Source organism: Embiotoca jacksoni, unplaced genomic scaffold (genome assembly GCF_022577435.1).
Source record: "Embiotoca jacksoni isolate LCO1_2020_lvr unplaced genomic scaffold, fEmbJac1.0.p SCAF_18, whole genome shotgun sequence".
Taxonomy (NCBI): Eukaryota; Metazoa; Chordata; class Actinopteri; family Embiotocidae; genus Embiotoca; species Embiotoca jacksoni.
The window spans coordinates 6457858-6477710 of record NW_027185318.1 but is presented as its reverse complement, the minus strand read 5'-3'; the positions used below and the strand labels follow the sequence as shown (position 1 = coordinate 6477710).

The following is a 19853-nucleotide window of genomic DNA, read 5'->3' as shown; positions in this document are numbered from 1 at the left end:
TGGAAAAATGACCAAAAATCATTTCAGTATCAAAATAGTTCTATAAATTACTCCAAATAAGATGCTATTATATACCATAATCAGGTTTAGTTGGCTCATTTGACTGTCTGATGTAGTCTGATGTAGCAATCATTGGCCATTTAGTCAATTGTCTTATTTATCTGCATATGTTTAACATTTTAAAGCTCTTACTCCATATGTGAATGTGACCTCAGACTTGCGTTTTAAAGCGCTGTTGTGATGCACTCTAACTGGTTGTTGGGTGAAGGCGTGAGGCAGCGGAGCAGCGGCAGGATGAACTGGATGGATGTAGACGGTGACGGTGTCATGTTCTGTGCTGCTCGGAAACCAGAGCCGCATCCTGGCAGGGTTGAGCGATCCTGGGTCTGAGCAGTGGGCTCAGGTGTGCCTGCGCTCCCCCCAGTCTGGGCACAAGGCAGGTGGAGATGGGCAGTTCACATTTGCCTGAAACCCTAGAGAAGCGCTGGGGCTCATGTGTCAGCTAAAGGTTAGCGCTGTGTCCGTTAGGGTGACGTACAACAAAGGGCAGTCTCCTGGGCGGGGTGTCTGGTTTCCATGTGCCCAAGACGACACGAGCATGAAGCGACAAGATTAGAAGCAAAGGAAAAGGCCTTTCAATGGAATGTAGAGGCCCACAATTAACTGGCTGAAGAAGAAGAAGAAGAAGAGGAGGAGACAGCGTCATACAGCAATTGGCCTTTGTTATTTAAGTTACTGGGAGAACATAATTTTCCTCTCCGAATTTCTAATTGGATTTCCAGTCCAGCCCAAATGGTTCTGAGAAAACAAAACAGTTGTTGTTCCTAAAATAACTTTGTCATACCAATTACCTTGGAAAAACACAGCTGGGCCTCAGACTATTGTATAGATCAGTCCCGAGGTCATACTGCAAGCTAAAGATAAACTTTAATAACGTGTCAAGCAGTGTTTACATTTTCAAGCACGTAGAGGTGAAGTGGTTATTGAGTCAGTGGAACCACAGAAAAATAATGGTCCGCACTTTGTTGACTGATTCATTATTTATTTTCGTCATTAATTAGGCAGGAATGGCAAACATTGGCGGGTATCAACTTCTAAAAGGATGCAAGTTTTCAGTTTTCTCAGTTTTATATTGTTTTAAATTGAATAGCATTGAGGTTTGGACTGTTGGTTCGATAAAACAAGCAACTTGAAGAAGTCGTCTTTGGCACTTGATTAATGTCAGTGGAATCTTTCTCAATTTTTGTCCTTTTTCAGAGCCGTCAAAATAACTTCAAGTGAAGTGGAAGACTATTTACTTATTCTACTTAAGTAAAAGTAGCAATAACAGTAGAATCTCTGCATTTAAAATTCTATTTAAAGTAAAGCACAAATACCTCAATATTCAGATTTGAGTAAACGTACTTATAGTTACTTTCCATGATTGCACCTACATCCCAGAAACACGGCATAGCTGTGCCGCCTGCTCCTGTGTTTGGTTCTGCGATGCTTAATCATCACGAGAGATGCTGCATCATCACAAGGCGATGCACTGATTGCCACCAGAAAGGCGGAGAAAACGGTTCAAATGCAAGAGAGAGAGAGAGCGGTCCGAAGAGACAGAGTGGTGAGTGAGCAAAGGAAGCGAGTTCATTTGACCGCACGCTGTCGCCGAAGTTCAGAGCTGTTGCGGTAGCGTCTCTTAGCCACCTTATGTAATGTTGTGTTCCTCTTTGGATTACCAGCGCCTCTAAAGTGTATGGATCTGCATGGCAGAGCCTGCGTGGACATACTTGCATGCATGAGTGTGTGATGTAAGAAAAATGGGTGTGTTTGTGCGAGCGTGCGTGTGCGTGCGTGTGTGTGTGTGTGTGTGTTTTTTCAACCGAAGCCTAAGTGCTGCTGAAAAGTAAAAGCTCCTGCCTCAATAAAAAAAAAAAAACATAATGACCAGATTGGTGGTAATAGGATTAATGTGTCCCCGCATGCCGTAAACTGATTTCAAGCTCCCTGCCGTGGACACATTGTCCCCAAGGGAGTGGCCGTGCAGCACCGCAGCGTCGGCCCCCGTCAATACGGCTCCATGCTCCAGGTATTGATTCCCCTGTAATAACACTTGCTCCATTCAGATACCTCCTGGGTGCTTTGCAGCTCCCACAATGCAGACAAAGCTATTAATCGTGGGATATCTTTGTTATTTTGTAATGCCGAGGATTTGCTGCGATGCTAATATTAATGGCTGCGTTGACAAAAGCTGCGTGTCGAGTTGGGGTCACCGCACACAAACATGATCTCAGGCTTTATCCAATGATATCGAGTCTGTTGTTGTGACAACACATTACCTCATCCTGAGTAGTCACAAAGCTGACTGTAGTTCACTGACGTTCGTGGTGCGAAAACACTGACCTTTAACCTCGAGGTTAAGTGTTGCTTCAACAGCCAACAGATACTAAAATAGAGTAAATTACTTTTGTTGTCTCAAATATTGGTGGCAACTTTATGCCTTTTTTGTCGTTTTTAACTGGACCCAAACGTAACAGTGAAACGGTGTGGGATGGCAGATTTAATGGTGGTGACTGTAAATCAGAAAAGAAAGATTAGCTATCATCAACAATAATCTAACTACAGGTATTGTAAAGTGAAATATTACAGTAAAAAGAAAGCTGGAGCCACAAAAGTAGAGACAAGTTGTCAAATTAGTTACAATGCCAGGAAGAAACCAAGTTTAACCGGCGAAAGATCAGCCTCAATACAACAGGAAGTACAATTCAGTAAACAAAAGAGTTCACTTTTAAAACCCAATGAATGCCTTTCTTTAAAAAAAAAAACTTGAAAAAAAACCTCACTCAATACTAAAGGGAGTCTTGTAAAATAGTTGTTTGTTTCCAGTTTAGTACATTTCACAAAAAAGATAAAAAATGGTGGTGAACAAACCGTTCAGTGCGTCGACCATGCTCCATTTTCTTTCGATTATTTCCCCCCCAGTTGTGCGTGTGTCAATGTATGATTCATAAAGTTTTGGGATATGCGTCGATTTTTCACTCGGGTTGAAACGTTTTCAAGAAGGATTGACGTGTCCTTGTGTTGATTCCTGCCACACCAGGCAAATTCACATCTAACCGCTGCTTTCCATGAACTTCTTTTGCTGTCAGGCTGGTGTTGACATTTGCGTTGCATGCTGTCTGAACACGGAGCGAATGTATAAAATACATAATTAAACCAGGACTAATGAACTCACTCAATTCAGGTAGAATCCTTTGTTTGCTGCACACTGCTCTGAAGCAGCTAGTATCATGTGGTTAGCAGGAAAACAAATACAACACACGTTAAAGCAGCGATAATAACTGTTTATTATGGGGGCAGACGAGCATCATGTGGCGGAGTAGACAATAGATACGAGTCGGTAGGTTTCACCGAGATGTGCGTGTGTGGTCCTGTGTTGTGTAACGGAGGCTGAATCCTGAAAAACCTCTGGAAACGTCCTCATACTTTGAGTATTTGTTTTACTGTTTGCAGTAACGTCTGGCAGCTGGAAGGTCTGCTGTATGTTAAACATAATTCGTTTCCAATAACTGCAGTGGAAAGTTGGCTCTGGAAGAGTCATGGAAAACAAATATGGACTGTGATAAGGAAAAGTGCGCTGGAAAAGACGTGCATGCAGGTATGAGATTTTTTTCAACCAGCTGCGTCTGCTATTTCCACACTCAGCCTGCCCTGTTCGACCCCATTAGACGGGTTCCAGTTTGGCCCTTTAGGGAGGACGGTAATTAAAATAATGGTCCACTCACTTAAGAAATGAATTTTCTTAATTATTCCAACATGATATATTTTTAGTGTAACACTGTCCCTGAGTCACCCTGAGGCTCCGTGGCCTAGTTTGTTGGTTTTCACCCAAATCCCATTCCAGCACGATGGTCTGGATTAGACTGGGCTAAAGCCACGCACGTGTCGCACAGAAAGACGAGTGATTTGCCAAAGAGAAGAAAAACAAACAAAAAAACAAACACTGAATAACCCTTCTTTACGTCCCAATTAGGCTCAGTTAATCTTTTCATTTTGATCCTAAACCCTAATGGTGTAATTTGACGTAGAATTGAAGTTTGAGGATTACAGTCATGAATTGTCGTATCCGAGAGCCGACACTGACATACTGTACTGCCTAGAATGAGAAACCAGATGCAAATAGATCATCGGGACTCAGCCAGTGAATTTAAATGCTTCGTGTTGGCAAATCTTGACTTTTCGTTCTTTAAAAAAAGACATACTGCAGATGAATTTACTGATTATTTCCAGCTCTATACGCACTGATTTTCAGTTTACGTTACATCTCCGCATGCTGTTATCTCTCGTTTGCCATCGAAAAGGCTTTTACTTTGAAATTAAGATTAAAACGATTTCTTTTTGTTTGGTGCATGCTCTGCATTTTCAGGCACGTGGCTGATCAAAGGGATGATGGGAAATGTAGCTGTGTTTCCAGATGATGCGACTTGCTCACTCTCACCAGTTACAGCGACCAAACAGCGGAATATGCTGGGGCCTTATTCAACTCCCCCCGAAATTGCACAACGACTTGACAAACACAACAATGATAGTCGACAGCACGTTGGCGCTTTTGTGGAACATTACGATTTGCACATCATTTGCTGAGAATACATTTGAAGTGTGGCGTTCGTGCGGCGCTGCTGAAGCGTTGCGTTCACCCTGCAAACGGAACAGGAGGTTTGCTGACTGTCGGGGATCCTCGCACATTAAAGAAACCCAATCCCGCCTTCACGTAAGATTGGAAAACACTTAAATCACAGTCATCTGTCACAGGGTTACACCCAATTCTGCCACTCGACCCATTCGTTACCTGGAGAAGGTGTGAAGTACACACACCCCGGTTCATTACTCAGCTTTATCGCCGCTCCTGTCGCCCGTTCCCTCCCAGCACTGCCCTGTCAATCACTGTTTATTGTCCTGCCGATGATCTTTTGTTTAGATGATCGTGCGTCAGGACCACTGGCTCCGCGCTCGCTGCCTCCCCGTGCTGCTGAATGTGAGTCATGCCCACAGTCATGTCCTGTTGCCGCTGTGATGACAGCCTTTCCATTACCGTCAGGAACATAACTGCCTCGTTGCCCAAGAGGCAATCTGCTGAAGGATGGCCCCGCAGCCACCACCGGAGTGGCTGCAATTCACGAGCGAGCTTTTCATCTCTCCGTGTTGGTCTTTTGCTGCGCCGGTTTGCTTTCTGTCTCTTTATTTGGGCCTCTTTGTATGTTGGATTCTTTTTCCTCAGGACATGTGGGCTTTGCCAAACTCAAAGAGTGATTTATTTCACTTCCCTTCATATATAAACACTGTAGTTACGGCTCATACTGCATAAAAAAAAAAAAAACACAACGTTGGTTTTCTTAGAAGGACTGTGGGACATTAGCAGCAGCTCATTTGCATGTTCTCCCAATTTGTCCTTTACCTTTTCCTACTAGGAGCATTTTGTGCGCTCTCAAGTTGACTTTACTGTAAATTGCGGTTGTCCTTTTACTGCAGAAAACAGGACAGCTTTGTCCCTTTATGTCCCCTTTTCTAAAAAAAAATCTTGGTAATTTTTTTGGTAAATATCTATAGAAAGTGAAAATGTGGAGTCTAAAATTCTGTATATTCAAATTTTTTTTTAAGACTTTACACTATGACTATCTATCAGGGGTTCTCCAGTCGTTTTCCAAAAACAACTTTTTGCCAATTACTGCGCGCACGATGCATAAACCAAGACAGAGGAAAAAGATCTCATTTTGCAAATTGTAACTCAGTTGTGAGAGACAGTCGAAGACAGGAAAGGAGTTATGTAAAGGTGACATAGAGAAACACGCGATCAGCAATGATGACCACACTTGCTCTTACAATTAAGCCACATTGTCGGCTATTTGAGAGCTGTAACTTCACACCTCCTACTTCCGAGCGTCTCCAACCCAAACACATCAGATCTCTGGCGTTGGATAAACAAAACCTGCGAAGCAAAGACTTTAATGCGAGAAGTAATCATGAAGTTGCTCTTTAGTGCTTTTTGATATCGCGTTTGTATGTTTTTGTCTTCATTTGGTGGAAAAATGTATCAGGGCTTTTTTTTTTAATGTTTTTTTTTATTTTGATTTTCTGTTACTTGTTACTGAATGTGAGCTAAATCATATTTTCACGCGCCGTCTGCGACAGATGTCGTTGTCTGCCTCGTTGAGAATGGAAAAACAAGAACATGTCGTTCTCTCCTCTCACCTGCTGTCCTGCAGCCTCGCGGGAAATACGGTAGTAGCAGGATGTTGTGCGGTTAAAACAGTGCGTGTATGCCGACGGTCGTGCAGTTGTCCTTCGGTTGTGCTCCGACACTGATAGTGCTGCCGATCATGTTATTTTTTGATGCAGACCTGCTCTCTGTTCGCGTGTACATGTGTGTACTGTATGCGTGTGGGAAGCCAACTGATTGTGGAAACACTGAAGAATCCTGGACCCCTTGTCTACATGACACACACGCTTACTCACTTGCTCTCTCACACACACACACACAGACACACACACACACACACACACACACACACACACTCACACAACAAAGTGAGTAGGTCACCGCAGGGAACATTGCGATGGCAGACGAGCAGGCCACTTTTCAGCCGTGTGTAACCGAACACCACGCTCCTCTTCCTCATTTCCCCTCATCTTCCTCCTCTCATTCCCTCAGGATGTTCGCTCGCAGAAGCCACATAAATTAGTGATCAGCCCGCTCACGTGTTGCGCACCGATCGGCCTTTGGGTGCGTCGGCGTCGGGGTTAAAAACAAACAGTGCATGCTATTATGGAACATGATCTCGGAGCTTTCTCACATCTCTGCTCATGCCAAAACATCAATTTAGGTAAAGGAAGTAGCCACTGTGTGTGTGTGTGTGTGTGTGTGTGTGTGTGTGTGTGTGTGTGTGTGTGTGTGTGTGTGTGTGTATAATGACTACCTTATCACACATAGAGTTTGATGACATGTGAGTCATAGTAGCAGCCTGGCTAAGGCTCATGGAAAATTCATACTTTGAATAAGGGCTTAAGTGGGCTCTGCAGAGGCCAAACAAGGGCTTTGTTGTCATTCTCAACTAATCACGGTTGTACCCGAATCAGGAGGGTTTGCAAACAAACAGTAAATTAGTGTAAAAAGGCTCTAAGATTAAAGCCAAGGAGGATGGGAAATAATCATGCTCCATTCTTCTCCCAAATTTGCTTATGATTTACATAAAATCCTGAAAGCTAAATATGTTTGTGAGCAACAACAACAACAAAAAATGATTATATGTAATGGGAAAAGTGTCCGCAGCACAAACGTAATCACGTATCACGCAAATGGCTTTCAAAATTGTGAGATGTTGACCTTTTTTTTTTCTTGGTCTATTTGTTTCCTATTGGCCGTCAAGTGGCTGTCCAACAAAAACACATCAGACACCAAAACCATGAGTACTTCTCTTCCGTCCTTTAATAACAACATGTACAAACGTTTACTCACTCACGTTACTTGAACTAAATCCACGCTGATTTCATACTCTGCCGCGTGACTTCCTTCTTCTGCAATCCAGCGTCTTTCGCAGGCACCTCGCAATTTTAGAGCAGTTACTGTGAAGCTGATACAAGGACCAACGTTACTATTTCACATTTTGATAAGAGAAATTACCCCCCCCGACCCTGTTGTATCTTCCGTTCGGCTCGTTGGATCTTCAAAGCTGTTTTGTAGGCAGTTTTTTTTTTTTTTTTTTTTACATACTGCAACTTTAATATCTTCGTTCAGCGTGACCGTTCTCATCAGCGATCTTTATCTTCTCGGCTCTAATAAACCAAACGTACTGAGCGAGGAGCTGGCAGATAGAAGTGAATGCTGGTTGGCTGAAGAAGTAACACTCAATGAATTCTATACCTGCTGTACATTTTGAAATCGGCAAATATTTGCCAACGTGTTTGCCATAACACGAGCCATAAACAATCTGATGTGTCGGTGTTCTGGTTTAGAGCTCGTGCTGCTGCTCCCGAGTGGCTAAAAAAAAAAAAAAAAAAAAAAAATTCAGATTTCAACAGGATCTCTTTCCATTTTAGAGAATTAAAAAGATCCGAAGTGATCCGAATTATCTGCGCTCACATGAAAATGTATAAATACTTACAGGGCTAATATAAAGAGACGCCTAAAAGAAAAGACTGTAAAGAGGTGTAATAACAAAATAGACAACCTTTTGGACATGTTGCTTCCTCTGCTGTTGATGCACAACTACGGGGTGAAAGAATTCAATGTAAAAGAGCACACTTAACACTTAACGCAGTCCCAGTATCGTGGCGAGTCGCTCTCTTCCCCCTCCACTGGCTTTTTGGGATTTTTGGGATTCTAATTGATAGGTTGGTTGGCATCTCTCCTCCGAATGCATAAAAGGAGTCAAGATATTCACACATTCCTGACTCGATTGCTTTTCCTCGCTTCTTAAGAATGCACCTTGTATGGTGAACTGGAAAGCCGACTAAAAATGGTATCACGGAGCCTGGAGGTGAAGTCAGCTCTGAGGTTTAGCCAGCTACCCGGAGGCGTTTAGCAAAGGACGACCAGATGCACTTACATGGGGAGAAGAACTGGAAATAAAACAAGGAGAGGAAGGGAGGGGGGGGGGATTATGGGTAAAAGCGCTAATCTGCTTATTTTTTTTAAAATCCAAATTGTTTAACCACAGTGAACAACACACTGCAGCATAACTGTGGTTCACAGCTTGCTGAATCATTTACAACTCTGCGTGTGTCAGACTAGGTGATGATAATGTGATTTTACCGCAGAGGCAGAGTACAGCCGGTTTTTCACAGCATATCACTCTCTTATATAAACAATGGCTGAAAGTTATCACAGTTGTCAACGATTACAAATATCAATGTCTTAATTGACCAATATAAAATGCTGATTATAAACAATCTACTGGATTTTGATGCCTTGATGGCAGTAAGAATGTATGTATACATACAACATTGTGGCGTTAACTGATTAGTTGCTTAATTAATTCATCGTTAAAGCAAAAATCCCAAAGATTTGATTGTGTTCCAGCTTCTGGAGCAGGAGATCTATCTTTTTGTATCTCAGTTTAGTAAACAGAATACCTTGTTATTGTTAACAACAAGACTTGAACAGATTTTGATGGACATTTTGTACTGTTTCTTTGTTTTTAAGACCAAACAGTTGATTAAACGGGAACGAGTGGCAGATTGAAGTTAAAGAATGATGAAAATAATCATTACTTGCTGTGCTATAGCGATGCATATCTTTTTTCAAGCATTTTTCACACAAATATGGAAATTAGAGCACATCCACCCTTTGATTACGGCTTGACTTTACCCCCCCGGTACACATTATAAACACACCCAAATTATTATGCTTGCAGTTTTTGGATATTTAATATTAAATTGTTTTAAATCTCAAATAAGATCAGACCAGATTTATATGTGCAAGGTTGTTTTTTTTAGTTTGGTTTTTTAAAGGTTTTACTAAAAAGGACCGAGGGCTGACAGGACACGGGGGGGACTCGGCACTCATCTCAGTGTGCTGAGTTCACAGATACCTGGTGTCTCCAGTCACCAAGGTGTCACTAATGTGCCGAGGCAGATCTCGCACCGCCTGTGTTCCTGCAGGTAACTGGCACCCTCTCCGTCCTGGTGAGAGGTGCTGTGTCAGCCGAAGAAGGAAAGTGTTGTGGGAGTATTTTTCTGTGTCGCACCGCTGCCAACAGAAAAAAGAAAATCAATTCAGATGAAACACCATTAACAGAATTAGGGACTGACATGAGAGCAGCGTTTACCATCAGATATTTATTACTGATTAGGTACACGGATAAAGAAGGAAAGGCAACAGTGGGCTCATTTGCATGCGTAGTTGTATCTATTTAAATACATCTTAGTGCAAACTTTCTGGACAAAGTGGTGACATTTCTATTTTTAGGATAGATTGAACAATATGTTGGCTCCTTTGGGAAACACCTGCTCAATCACGCCTCTACGATCTTTCCCCCTATCAGAATGACACATAAAATCCATCATCCTTCTTAGTGCAAGCTTCCACTGATGCTTGGAGATGGTCGGCAAGGAGACAAAGACTAGCACTACTGATAACTCATAAACCAGCTCTCCCGGCGGCTTTTTTTTCCTTTTCCTTTTGGCTTCCCGCTGAGCTGCTTGATTGAGTTCACAGCCGAGGAGGCCAATTTGGTGCCCGTGGAGAGGGCCGAGGGAAAAAAACTAAAAAGAAAAAAGCATAGCAGACGTGGGAATGCATCATGTGAGTATAGTTAAAGACAAAGTGTGATGCATAAGGAGGAAGAGAGGAAGGAGATAATTAGATAAAGAACAAAATGGTGAGATAGTAAGACAAAAATGGGACAGTGAGACAAACAGCACCAGAGAAGATTGCGGGAAAATGACAGGAAGCTGGAAATCTAATTTCCCCATTAACTTTACAACAAAACGAAATGGGTGCAAAGCAGTTAGAGTCAGATGGTGCTCGGACAGAGGTGTCAGTGTTTAACTTAAACCCCCAGATTTGCTAAGTGACCTAAAATGTGCCATCTTTTCACAGAAGAATTGAAAATTAGTGCACAGATGACACAACAGGTGGTGAAAATAAATAAAGGTTTATAATGGAATTTGACCATTTATTTATAGAACAAATTAAGCGAGAGGAGACGACATTGTCAGAGATGTTAAGGGGACATTTTTCCTGAAGGGCAACCCTCATCTCTTTGTAACAACAGCAATCGATTGATAAAAAAAAAATGTGAATAATTCATTTTCGTTTTTCCCAGGACCTACAGACTATCAGCAGATGCTAAACGACATCCTGTTGAGTCAAGACACGGATATCAATGTCTTATCAGATTTGCACATTTATGTTTTCATCTCCTGCAGGAGAGGTTTGAGGCGTTGTTTCGGATCTACGATGAACACACGACTTTCCAGATGTTCAAAAGCTTCCGGAGAGTCCGGATCAACTTCGGCACCCCGGAGGCCGCTGCCCGCGCACGCATCGAGCTGCACGAGTCCGAGTTCAACGGCCAGAAGCTCAAACTCTACTTTGCTCAAGTGAGTGTCAGTTGGAAAGGTCTGGGAAAGGGCAGGCGGGGGTCCTGGGAGATGGCCCATCTCAGGAAGAATGTTGCTTATTTTACGTCGAGAGTCATGCCACAGTGCATCATCCCCTCTCAACATGCACAAACAAACAAACAAAAAAAAACCACACACACAACAGGAGCAGCACATTTAGAGAAGGAGGCTGGCACTGACTCTCCTTACAACTATTTTTACATTTTTTTTCTCTCTTTTTATTCCTTTTTTTTTTTTTCTTTTTAATGACGCCCCCTTGTCTGAGCTACACCTGACTGCATGCTCAACCTACCAACCCACCCGTCAAAACCCATCAGTCACACGATGAACAAAAGAGCACAGTTCTGGACTTCGCTCTCTTTCGTAGCTTGTGTGTGTGTGTGTGTGTGTGTGTGTGTGTGTGTGTGTGTGTGTGTGCCTGTGTGTGTGTGTGTGTGTGTGTGTGTGTGTGTGTGTGTGTGTGTGTGCCTGTGTGTGTGCCTGTGAGGAAGAGAAGGGAAGAAAAACAAAGTGTTTCAAGTAATATATCTTTTTTTTTGTGAATTTGAAAAGTTTACATTCAGACCTACTGTTGGTTACGTACTGTATAAACATAATTTCCACAGCATCTAAACGGCTGTTTTTCAATGTTTTGGAAGACCGAGAAAAAAACCCAAAACAAGTTAGCTTCGTTTTAGCCGAGATGCCACCAAAGTCGTGCTTCCTGGGAAAACATGACTCAACTTGAGTCAAATTGACTTCATCACAAACGCATCAGCAGTCACGACCGCCGCTGCACCTCTGAGTACTTTGATGTAAGAGGATTAAGGATTTTACAGTTCAGACAGATGCCACATGTAGGTATTGTAATTACAGCAATTGGCAGCTATCAAAATGTCAAAATCCCTTCATGTGAAAGAGCCTGCAATTTAGGACTAAAAGACCAGAGTTGTGACCGCAAAGCTAATGTGCTTTTCTGTTTTTTAAGTCGCGCAATTACACATAAAAAGTAGAGGGACGTTTACAGCAGTCCCTCTTTGACCCGCCTTCGTAGATCTCTGCGGGAATGGTGCAGTTAGTAAAGTCAAAAATCTGCATTGCTTTGTATGTATATATTTGTTTTAAATAGCATCAAAGCTGTCCAGTGGATGGAATCTGAATAATGACACTGTTTTACAGACAAGAACGGCATTTCTTATCAGTTGTCCTCTCCTCTCCCATAGATCCAGAACGGGGAAGAGGACATCGACAAGTCGTATCTGGCGCCCCCCCAGCCCGTCAAACAGTTTCTGATCTCGCCGCCCGCCTCGCCGCCCGTGGGCTGGAGCCAGAGCGAAGACGCGACGCCCGTCATCAACTACGACCTGCTGTGTGCTGTCGCCAAGCTGGGACCCGGTCAGTGCCGAGTTTGCACAATACGCCGCGCTGTACAACAGGCACGGCACACGGGGAACGGTGTCTAACGAAGGGACAAACAAACCAATTTGAGTCAATTCACCTCAAAGGAGACGCAAACACGAAATCATCTCGCACACCTCAGCGGGGTGGCGTAAACAGGATCTCTATCGACTGAGCAATCAGGACGAAGGAACTGGGGTGGACAGTTTTAAATCATCGCTGCTATGATCTTGACTTGTACTGCAGGGTTTTCAGTCATGTCCATGAAGTCGGCGATAGGTCTAATTTAGCTGATCATACGTGCATGTTTAAGACTGCCTTGGTATTTTAAATGTACCTCTCTGTGGGAAATCAGCAACGACCCTGCTGCTGCAGTGTTACTCTGCACATGGTCTTGGTAAGGAAGTATTACAAAAACAAAAAAAAAACACCAGCTTGAAGCCCATGAATCAAATCCCTAGTGCAGGCCACCATCCGTCAATGTCAAGGGTGCTTCATCCAGAGTTGCTGCGTTTCGACATTTCTAAGGAAATACGCATCACTGGCAATATCTGTGTCTGTGTGTGCACGTGTGGATTTGCCAAATGAACACCGACCGCTCACCGAACGCTTCCTCCAAAGAGTGACGGTCTAATCGTGGCAACCAGAACCAACCGGCAGTGATATGCGGGACCTCGCACGCTGCACGTCGGGGATCCAGCGGGTCGGGGCCGCCGACTCCCCGACGTGCAGCGCGCCAGGGGCCGCATATTCCCGCTTGCGGTTCAATTTTTTTTCTCGATCTCGTTCCTTATTCTTCTTGAAAAAAGAAATTCCTTTTTTTGCCGGCTTTAACATCTTCAAAAACTCATGACAGTTGGTGCCTGACGCAAGTTTCATGAGGTTTGGAGCATCGTTTGACCTGAAACATCAACTTCCTGTGTCACGGCGAAACATCAAACTTAGCCGCATCGCCCTGGCTATACTCTATACTATATACTATATACTCTATACTCTATACTCTATACTCTATACTATATACTCTATACTATATACTCTATACTCTATACTCTATACTTTATACAAACATGACTTTTGGGTCACTTTTTGGACAACATGCTACAGTATGAATTTTTTTTAAATATTTTGGACGACATACAGTATGAATTTTTTATCACTTTTTGGAGTTTGACCTTTTTCTGAACTGACATGCATGCAGAGGCAGTGAGTGCATGTTTAAGAGCCTTTTTATTCTAATGCACTAATGCCGTTTCGTTGTATTGCAGCTTGTAAACTGTTTCCAGCCAAAAAAAACTGAACAGGCTTGAAATGAGAAGCCAGCTTTTGTCTACCTCAGTTTGTCACTATTACAACACGGCACAGCAAAGATTCTGTCCCACACAAGTACTTTTTGCATGCCGAGTCCAAATAAGTTTTCAGAATTTCTCAATCTCCCATAGTTCTTTTGTTCCGGTGTACTCGCATAGACATAGAGAAGCAGGTACCAAGGACAGTGGCGCCCCTCTATGCTGGCGGCCTGTTGCCGGACACTAAAGACGGATGTTAATGAGGCCTAATAGAGGAACAAATCGGACACTTATATATTTTAGAAGTCGGTTTGTACATATTTTAAGAGTGATTTATGAAGAAGATACACATAAAAAAAAAAATTGGAAAACAGGCTCTGTGTAAAAAGCACCACAAGATCCACCTGCTTTAGTTTGTGGAACAAAAACAAAAAAAAGTTGACATTTATTTGTGCAGTGTTCTTGGTGCAGTAATATGAAATTCAAAAAAGGGCACTGCAACACAGTCATGATTATCCTGTGGATCCGTTTCGGTACACCGCAAATAGCTCTTCTTGCGGTTTTAACAAGTACATTGAATGTGAAGGCGGGACAGCTTAGCATGGCTCGGCACAGCTCGGAACAGGTACATGTCAAATGTTGGAAGATCTTTCCCAGCAGCCTCATTTCCCCGGCGTGTTTCTGCTCGGTAACCACCTCTGCCTCTGTCTGCCTTGTCGACAAGATATCGGGTTGCGTCAACCTTTAGAAAATGTCACCTAACGTGTACAAATAGGTGCGTCGTGTCCACAGCGTCTTCCCCGGATTGCGTTTGTGGGTATGATCGTGGTGATGAAGTGGGAAAACCTCCAATCCTGCATTTAGTTGAACACCATTATCTTTTTTTTAAATTTTTTTTATTATTATTGTTATTATTATTATTATTATTATTATTATCAACAAAAACACAATTCAACTTTCCACATTCTCACAAACGTATACACAGTCCAGTTCAGAGGACCACTTCTGACACATTTTGCTATTACCGTAGCAACACGAGGCATCAGGAAATGGCTTTGTTCTTCGCCTCACATCCTGCCATCTAAAATCAGATTAGCGCCGGGCTGCAGCACAGCGCGCTGACTCCCTCTGTCAACTCCCTGCGGTAACAGCAGGACTCTATTCACTGTCCATCTCTGCGCTTGGCACCACAGTGAAAAGCTACCAGACCAATTTCCTCCTGTCTGCCAGCTGTCTGATCTCATCCCCATGGCAACTGTGATACAATCTCGCAAGTGTATGTTTTCCATCCGAGTCCGCCGAGTTTGGCATCTGGAGAGACGGCAGGACTATTCCAAGGAAAAGTCTGTTCGTCCTGAGTGCTGACCTTTTCTTGAACCAACAGAAAAACAGGAGATTATTTTGCGCTGTAAAAGTATCTGCAGTACTTTAGTCTCAATAGTTGAGAAATATGCATTCATAGTCCTTCACTGAAACTCCTAAAATACTCTTTCAAAGTAAATGTCCTGCAATCAACGAAAGGCAGCATTTTAGTTATATGTCACGGTTGACCAGGAATGAGAACTCAAATGCTCATAAGCCAAACGAGTATCATAAAAAAAATAAAAAATAAACACGGACAGACACAGAGTTCAAACAAAGGAAGAGACAGAAAGGTCAGGGAGTGAACGCTGGAGATGATTTGACATGATTGTGTTGACTGAGGCAACATAAAAGGGGAAGACGAGGAGTATACGGCCTTATCCCAGCGTCCGCCCTGAACCTCCATCGTGACATCACACCCTGCTTGTATCGCCGTTGAAAAAGAAAAAAAAAAAAAAAACGCCACACCTCCCCAAAAAAATATTTAAAAAAAAAATATGAATGAGGAAAAATATTGGAGAGAAGACGACCGCGTTTGATACGTCGCAAATTTTACTGTTGGGTTTGGGGCGAATGGTCTAAAACTGGACTGATTGCTCAGTGGCTGCAGGTGAGGCTGATTGGAGAACTGGGAACCGGTGAGCTGGGTGTGGCAGACAGAACATATGACAAAAAAACATGACACGCGCACGTTTCTATAAATCTACACGTACATAAAAAGATTATTATTCGTGAAGCGTTGAACTTAAATTTACACACTGTCAGTTTTGATTGATTATTGTGTTTTGGGAGCTGATCAACGTAACCATCGTATATCGATTTTTAAACAAGTGTTGCGGAGCAAAAAGTCCAATCATTTCTCTGAAAATGTGTTTTTTTTCATTAAATGTTTAAACCGAGCCTTTCTTCTTCTTCTTCTTTTTTTTTTACTACAGTCCAACAGCGACTTTCCGTAACAACCCGGCGTGTCGGATATGGGTATTTTGATTTCTAACTCTTGTTCTCGTCTGTCCCTTTCTCCCCCCGCCCCTCCGCCCAGGTGAAAAGTATGAACTCCACGCGGGGACGGAGTCCACCCCCAGCGTGGTCGTCCACGTGTGCGAGAGCGAGACGGAGGAGGACGAGGCGGCGCGGCCGAAGCAGCAGATCGTCCAGACCAGACGTCCCGACGGACCCCCCACGGTCTTCAACTAGAGAGGCCTCCCTCCCTCCCTCCCCCACCCGACCACCCTCCCCCATCCCCCCCGACACCGGCGCGGCCCCCGACCGCCCTTTAAACCCGCAACACACCTGCCCTCTCTCTCTCTCTCTCTCTCTCTCTCTCTCTGTCTCTCTCTGTCTCTCTGTCTCGTCTCTGCACTCACAGAGAGCGTCGATGCCCCTCATTTCAGTTCAACTACAAGCAAAAACGAACCAACAGACATTGCTCAAAGACGGTGTTTGTGGGGAGCGTGGCGACGGAATGAGGCGGCTTTGAAGGGGATGGATGAGAATCTCACACGGGCACGCACTCATCACATTCTGCGGACAGCGCGTGGGGAGGGAGGGGAAGACCTCTACCCCCCCCCCCCCCCACACACACACACACACACCCACCCGTCCCCCCCCCCTTGTTTTCAGCAAGAGGGGTGGAAATAGCCGTCCCAACGCAGGCACCCGTCACTTATCACACACACACTCAGCTCTCATCGCTAGTCCTGCTCAGTAGTCAGTTAGCTCGTCAGCTGTACCTCTCCCTTTGTATCATGTGTACAATAATCTTTGGTTGAGGCCCTGCGATACCTCAAAACAAAAGATGGTTGTTTTTTTTCTTCTGTTTTTTTGTTGTTGTTGTTGTTGTTGTTGTTTTTTCACAATGAGTTGTTTTCAGGTTATATAAACAGCATCTTTGTATATATATATTTTATTTTTTTCCTTTTTCTTGCTTTTCATTCATTTTCATATCTGCCGGTTTGCCACTTCAGCTTGCATCAAGATTGATTGTGTGACGTTCCCGCTCTTGTCTGCATGTATATACTGTATTACAAAAAAAATACGTACAGAAACGAAAATACTAACAAGATATATCAAGAAAAAGGAACCTATTTAAAATCACACACAGCACGAAGCGCCATATGTTGACTAACAAAGTTGTGGTGGTTGTTTGACTTCTTTTTTTTTTTCTCCCTTTTTCTTTTTGTCTTTTTTATTTGGAGAGGTGTTGTTGTTTTTTTTTGGTTTTTTTTTGCTAATCTACTAGATGTGTATTCTTACTATGTATTTGATACCCCAACACTTTTTGCATGCTTAGTTACTTCTGTAGATGAGGAGCTGAGGTGTTTTTTTTATCGATGTTTGTGACGACAGGGAAACGGTGTGACGCTTTTGACGTAAGTGCATATTCCCACGCAGAGTTTAAAAAGACGTCTTTGGGAGAGGGGGTGGGGTGGGGAGCTGAAAGGGTTTTTTTTGTAAGATTGACAGTAAAGTCAAATTTGCATTTGTTGCTTTCGTGGAGATTTGAAGGATCGGAGTCTCTTCACGTCCCCTCATTTCTTCAAGGGGTTTGGAATGATTTTTTTTGTTTGTTTCTTCCCGATTCTGTTTGTTGTAATTTACATCTTTTATTGTCTCGTTTCTGTTGTTTGATCAAACCCACTTTCCGTGTCGGGTTTCCTCCGAAACCTGCCACTGCTTGTTTTGCACTGAGAATCTCTTGATATCTCCAAGCAATCGCGGGGCTCTCGACCGTCTCCTGCTGCACACCAGAACACTGCGCTGCTCCTCGCTGTACATAGCTGAGCGGTTCGTCTGTGGGAATAGTTCATTTTTACACGTCGCAGTTTACCTGGAAGCATTTTGCGGAGAAAAGGGAAAATGAGGTAGCCTCGCGAGATACCAACTGATAAACCAACCAAAGCAATCACTCACCTCGCATCGTCACAACACAACAGGATTTTTCCTACTCAAGAGACACTGATGTATATTGTTAAACTGAAAACATATTTTCCCAACACAACTGTAGTCGTTTGTATTGCATCACTTCTCATTTTATATTCATATTCATATACTTTTCTTCTTTTTTTTACAGTATATTCCTTACTGGAAACCTGAACAAATCCTCAATTACACTTCACTTTTATGGTTTAGTGCACCCCACGGTCCCATTTCTTATCAGTGTTCTTCACCTATTTCATTCATTTAATGAAATATTTCAGTGCTTTAAAAGCACCAAGAATAAATGCTTTTAACAGGGCTTTGGGTGTCAGCGGTGAGTCTAAACCTTATTTATGTCATTCGGCAGCATGAAATCTAAAACCTTTTTGCTATACCAATATTAGTAATCAGAACACAAGTCTGTGTGCATGTGAGCACTTTATTGTAAGTGTTTTGTTTGTCTCCTTCACATGAAAGTCTTTTTTGGAGACAAAGTAGGAAGCACATTGTATTTCTTCCGTTTCTTTCTTGTGTTTTGTGTTTTTTCTTTTATCTCAAGCTAAACACCTGGTTAGCCTTTTCACCAGCATATTGCAGTGAGTGAAACACTCCACTTCCTCTTTGCTAGTGTGAACCTTTCAGGCCTTTTTGGATCTACGGGAGTGTACTACTGAAAAGGTGTAGACATGCATTATCGGTTTAAAATGAGGCAGGATGACACTGCAGAACAAAATCAGTATCTTTGTTTTTGTGTTTGTCCACAAGAAACATTCATCTTATCTTCTGAGAAAGTTAAACGGTTCTTTGAAATGCACCATGTTGACAGAGTGCACTTTTATTGGCACTCCAGTAAAGCTGTCGCAGTTATCTAAGCAGACAGCAGATTGGTGGAACTGCCGAGGTGGATGATGATAAAGAGGAAGCGACGGAGCAAAGGGAAAGACACTCGTGAAGATTTTTTTACTCTGTGGTCATGGTGTTTGAAACTGATGCATTTTTGGTCACAGTTGAAAAGAAAATGTATATTTATGTACATATGCCAAGTGTTTTTCTGTTGCTGAGGCCAGTCCCAGTGTGCAGTTTGTTATGGCTTCTCTTGGCAATGTTGTAATGGAAACAAAACAAAACAAAAAAATGACAAAATTGTGTAACAATAAGTCCTGAAGATGCTCGATCAAAACCAACTTGTCATTGTGTTGTGTTCGACATGGACTCTGTTTGAATGTTTCTTTAATTTCTGGGGAACGTCTACTAAAAAGCTCAATAATACCGTTTGTCACTGTTGTACTGTTTTTGTTGAAATCTGAATATTGTGTCTTGTATTGTAGGAATCCAGAAAACAAAGTAGCAAAACAAGCAATAATTTACAGTTCTATAATACCAGTATGTGTATTTTCATGTTCTGTACTTATTTTTCAGAGATGGTCTCTGTCTCTTACAGTATCCGCTTCTATTTGTGTAGTATAATAGTCATTTGTTTCACATAGAACTTACATAAAGACCTATTCTTAAAAGCCATGGTTAGTGTTGTTTATTTTAGGTGTTCTTTTTTTTTTTTTTTTTTTTTCTTTAAGGCATGCCAACACAGAAACAGAATATTAAGCTGTTGTCTGTATAATGCTAAAGTAGAATAGGGCACTGGTATTGTCACCAAGGACCTAACAACAGTTAATATTTTGTCTGGTCCGAGTCTCGTCCCAACGGTAAAGACAGCCAGGTTTGACTTAATGATTCTTTCAACGAGCAACGCTTCCTGTGAAATGTATTGCGTGAAATGTGAGGTGACTGTGTGGCAATGCAGCCATGACC

At 42.7% G+C, this 19853-nt stretch overlaps 1 protein-coding gene across 3 annotated transcripts in view; it reads left to right on the top strand.

The window, feature by feature from the left end:
* The window catches only part of rcan3 (regulator of calcineurin 3), a 40036-nt gene extending 20478 nt beyond the window's left edge, over positions 1 to 19558 (top strand). For all 3 annotated transcript variants that reach the window (XM_069152400.1, XM_069152402.1, XM_069152401.1), the window contains 3 exons: positions 10909 to 11082; positions 12306 to 12477; positions 16168 to 19558. In XM_069152400.1, the coding sequence (XP_069008501.1) occupies positions 10909 to 11082; positions 12306 to 12477; positions 16168 to 16322 (501 nt within the window). In that variant the 3' untranslated portion in view covers positions 16323 to 19558. The remainder of the gene's footprint in view (positions 1 to 10908; positions 11083 to 12305; positions 12478 to 16167) is intronic.
* The last annotated feature ends 295 nt before the right edge of the window (positions 19559 to 19853 follow it).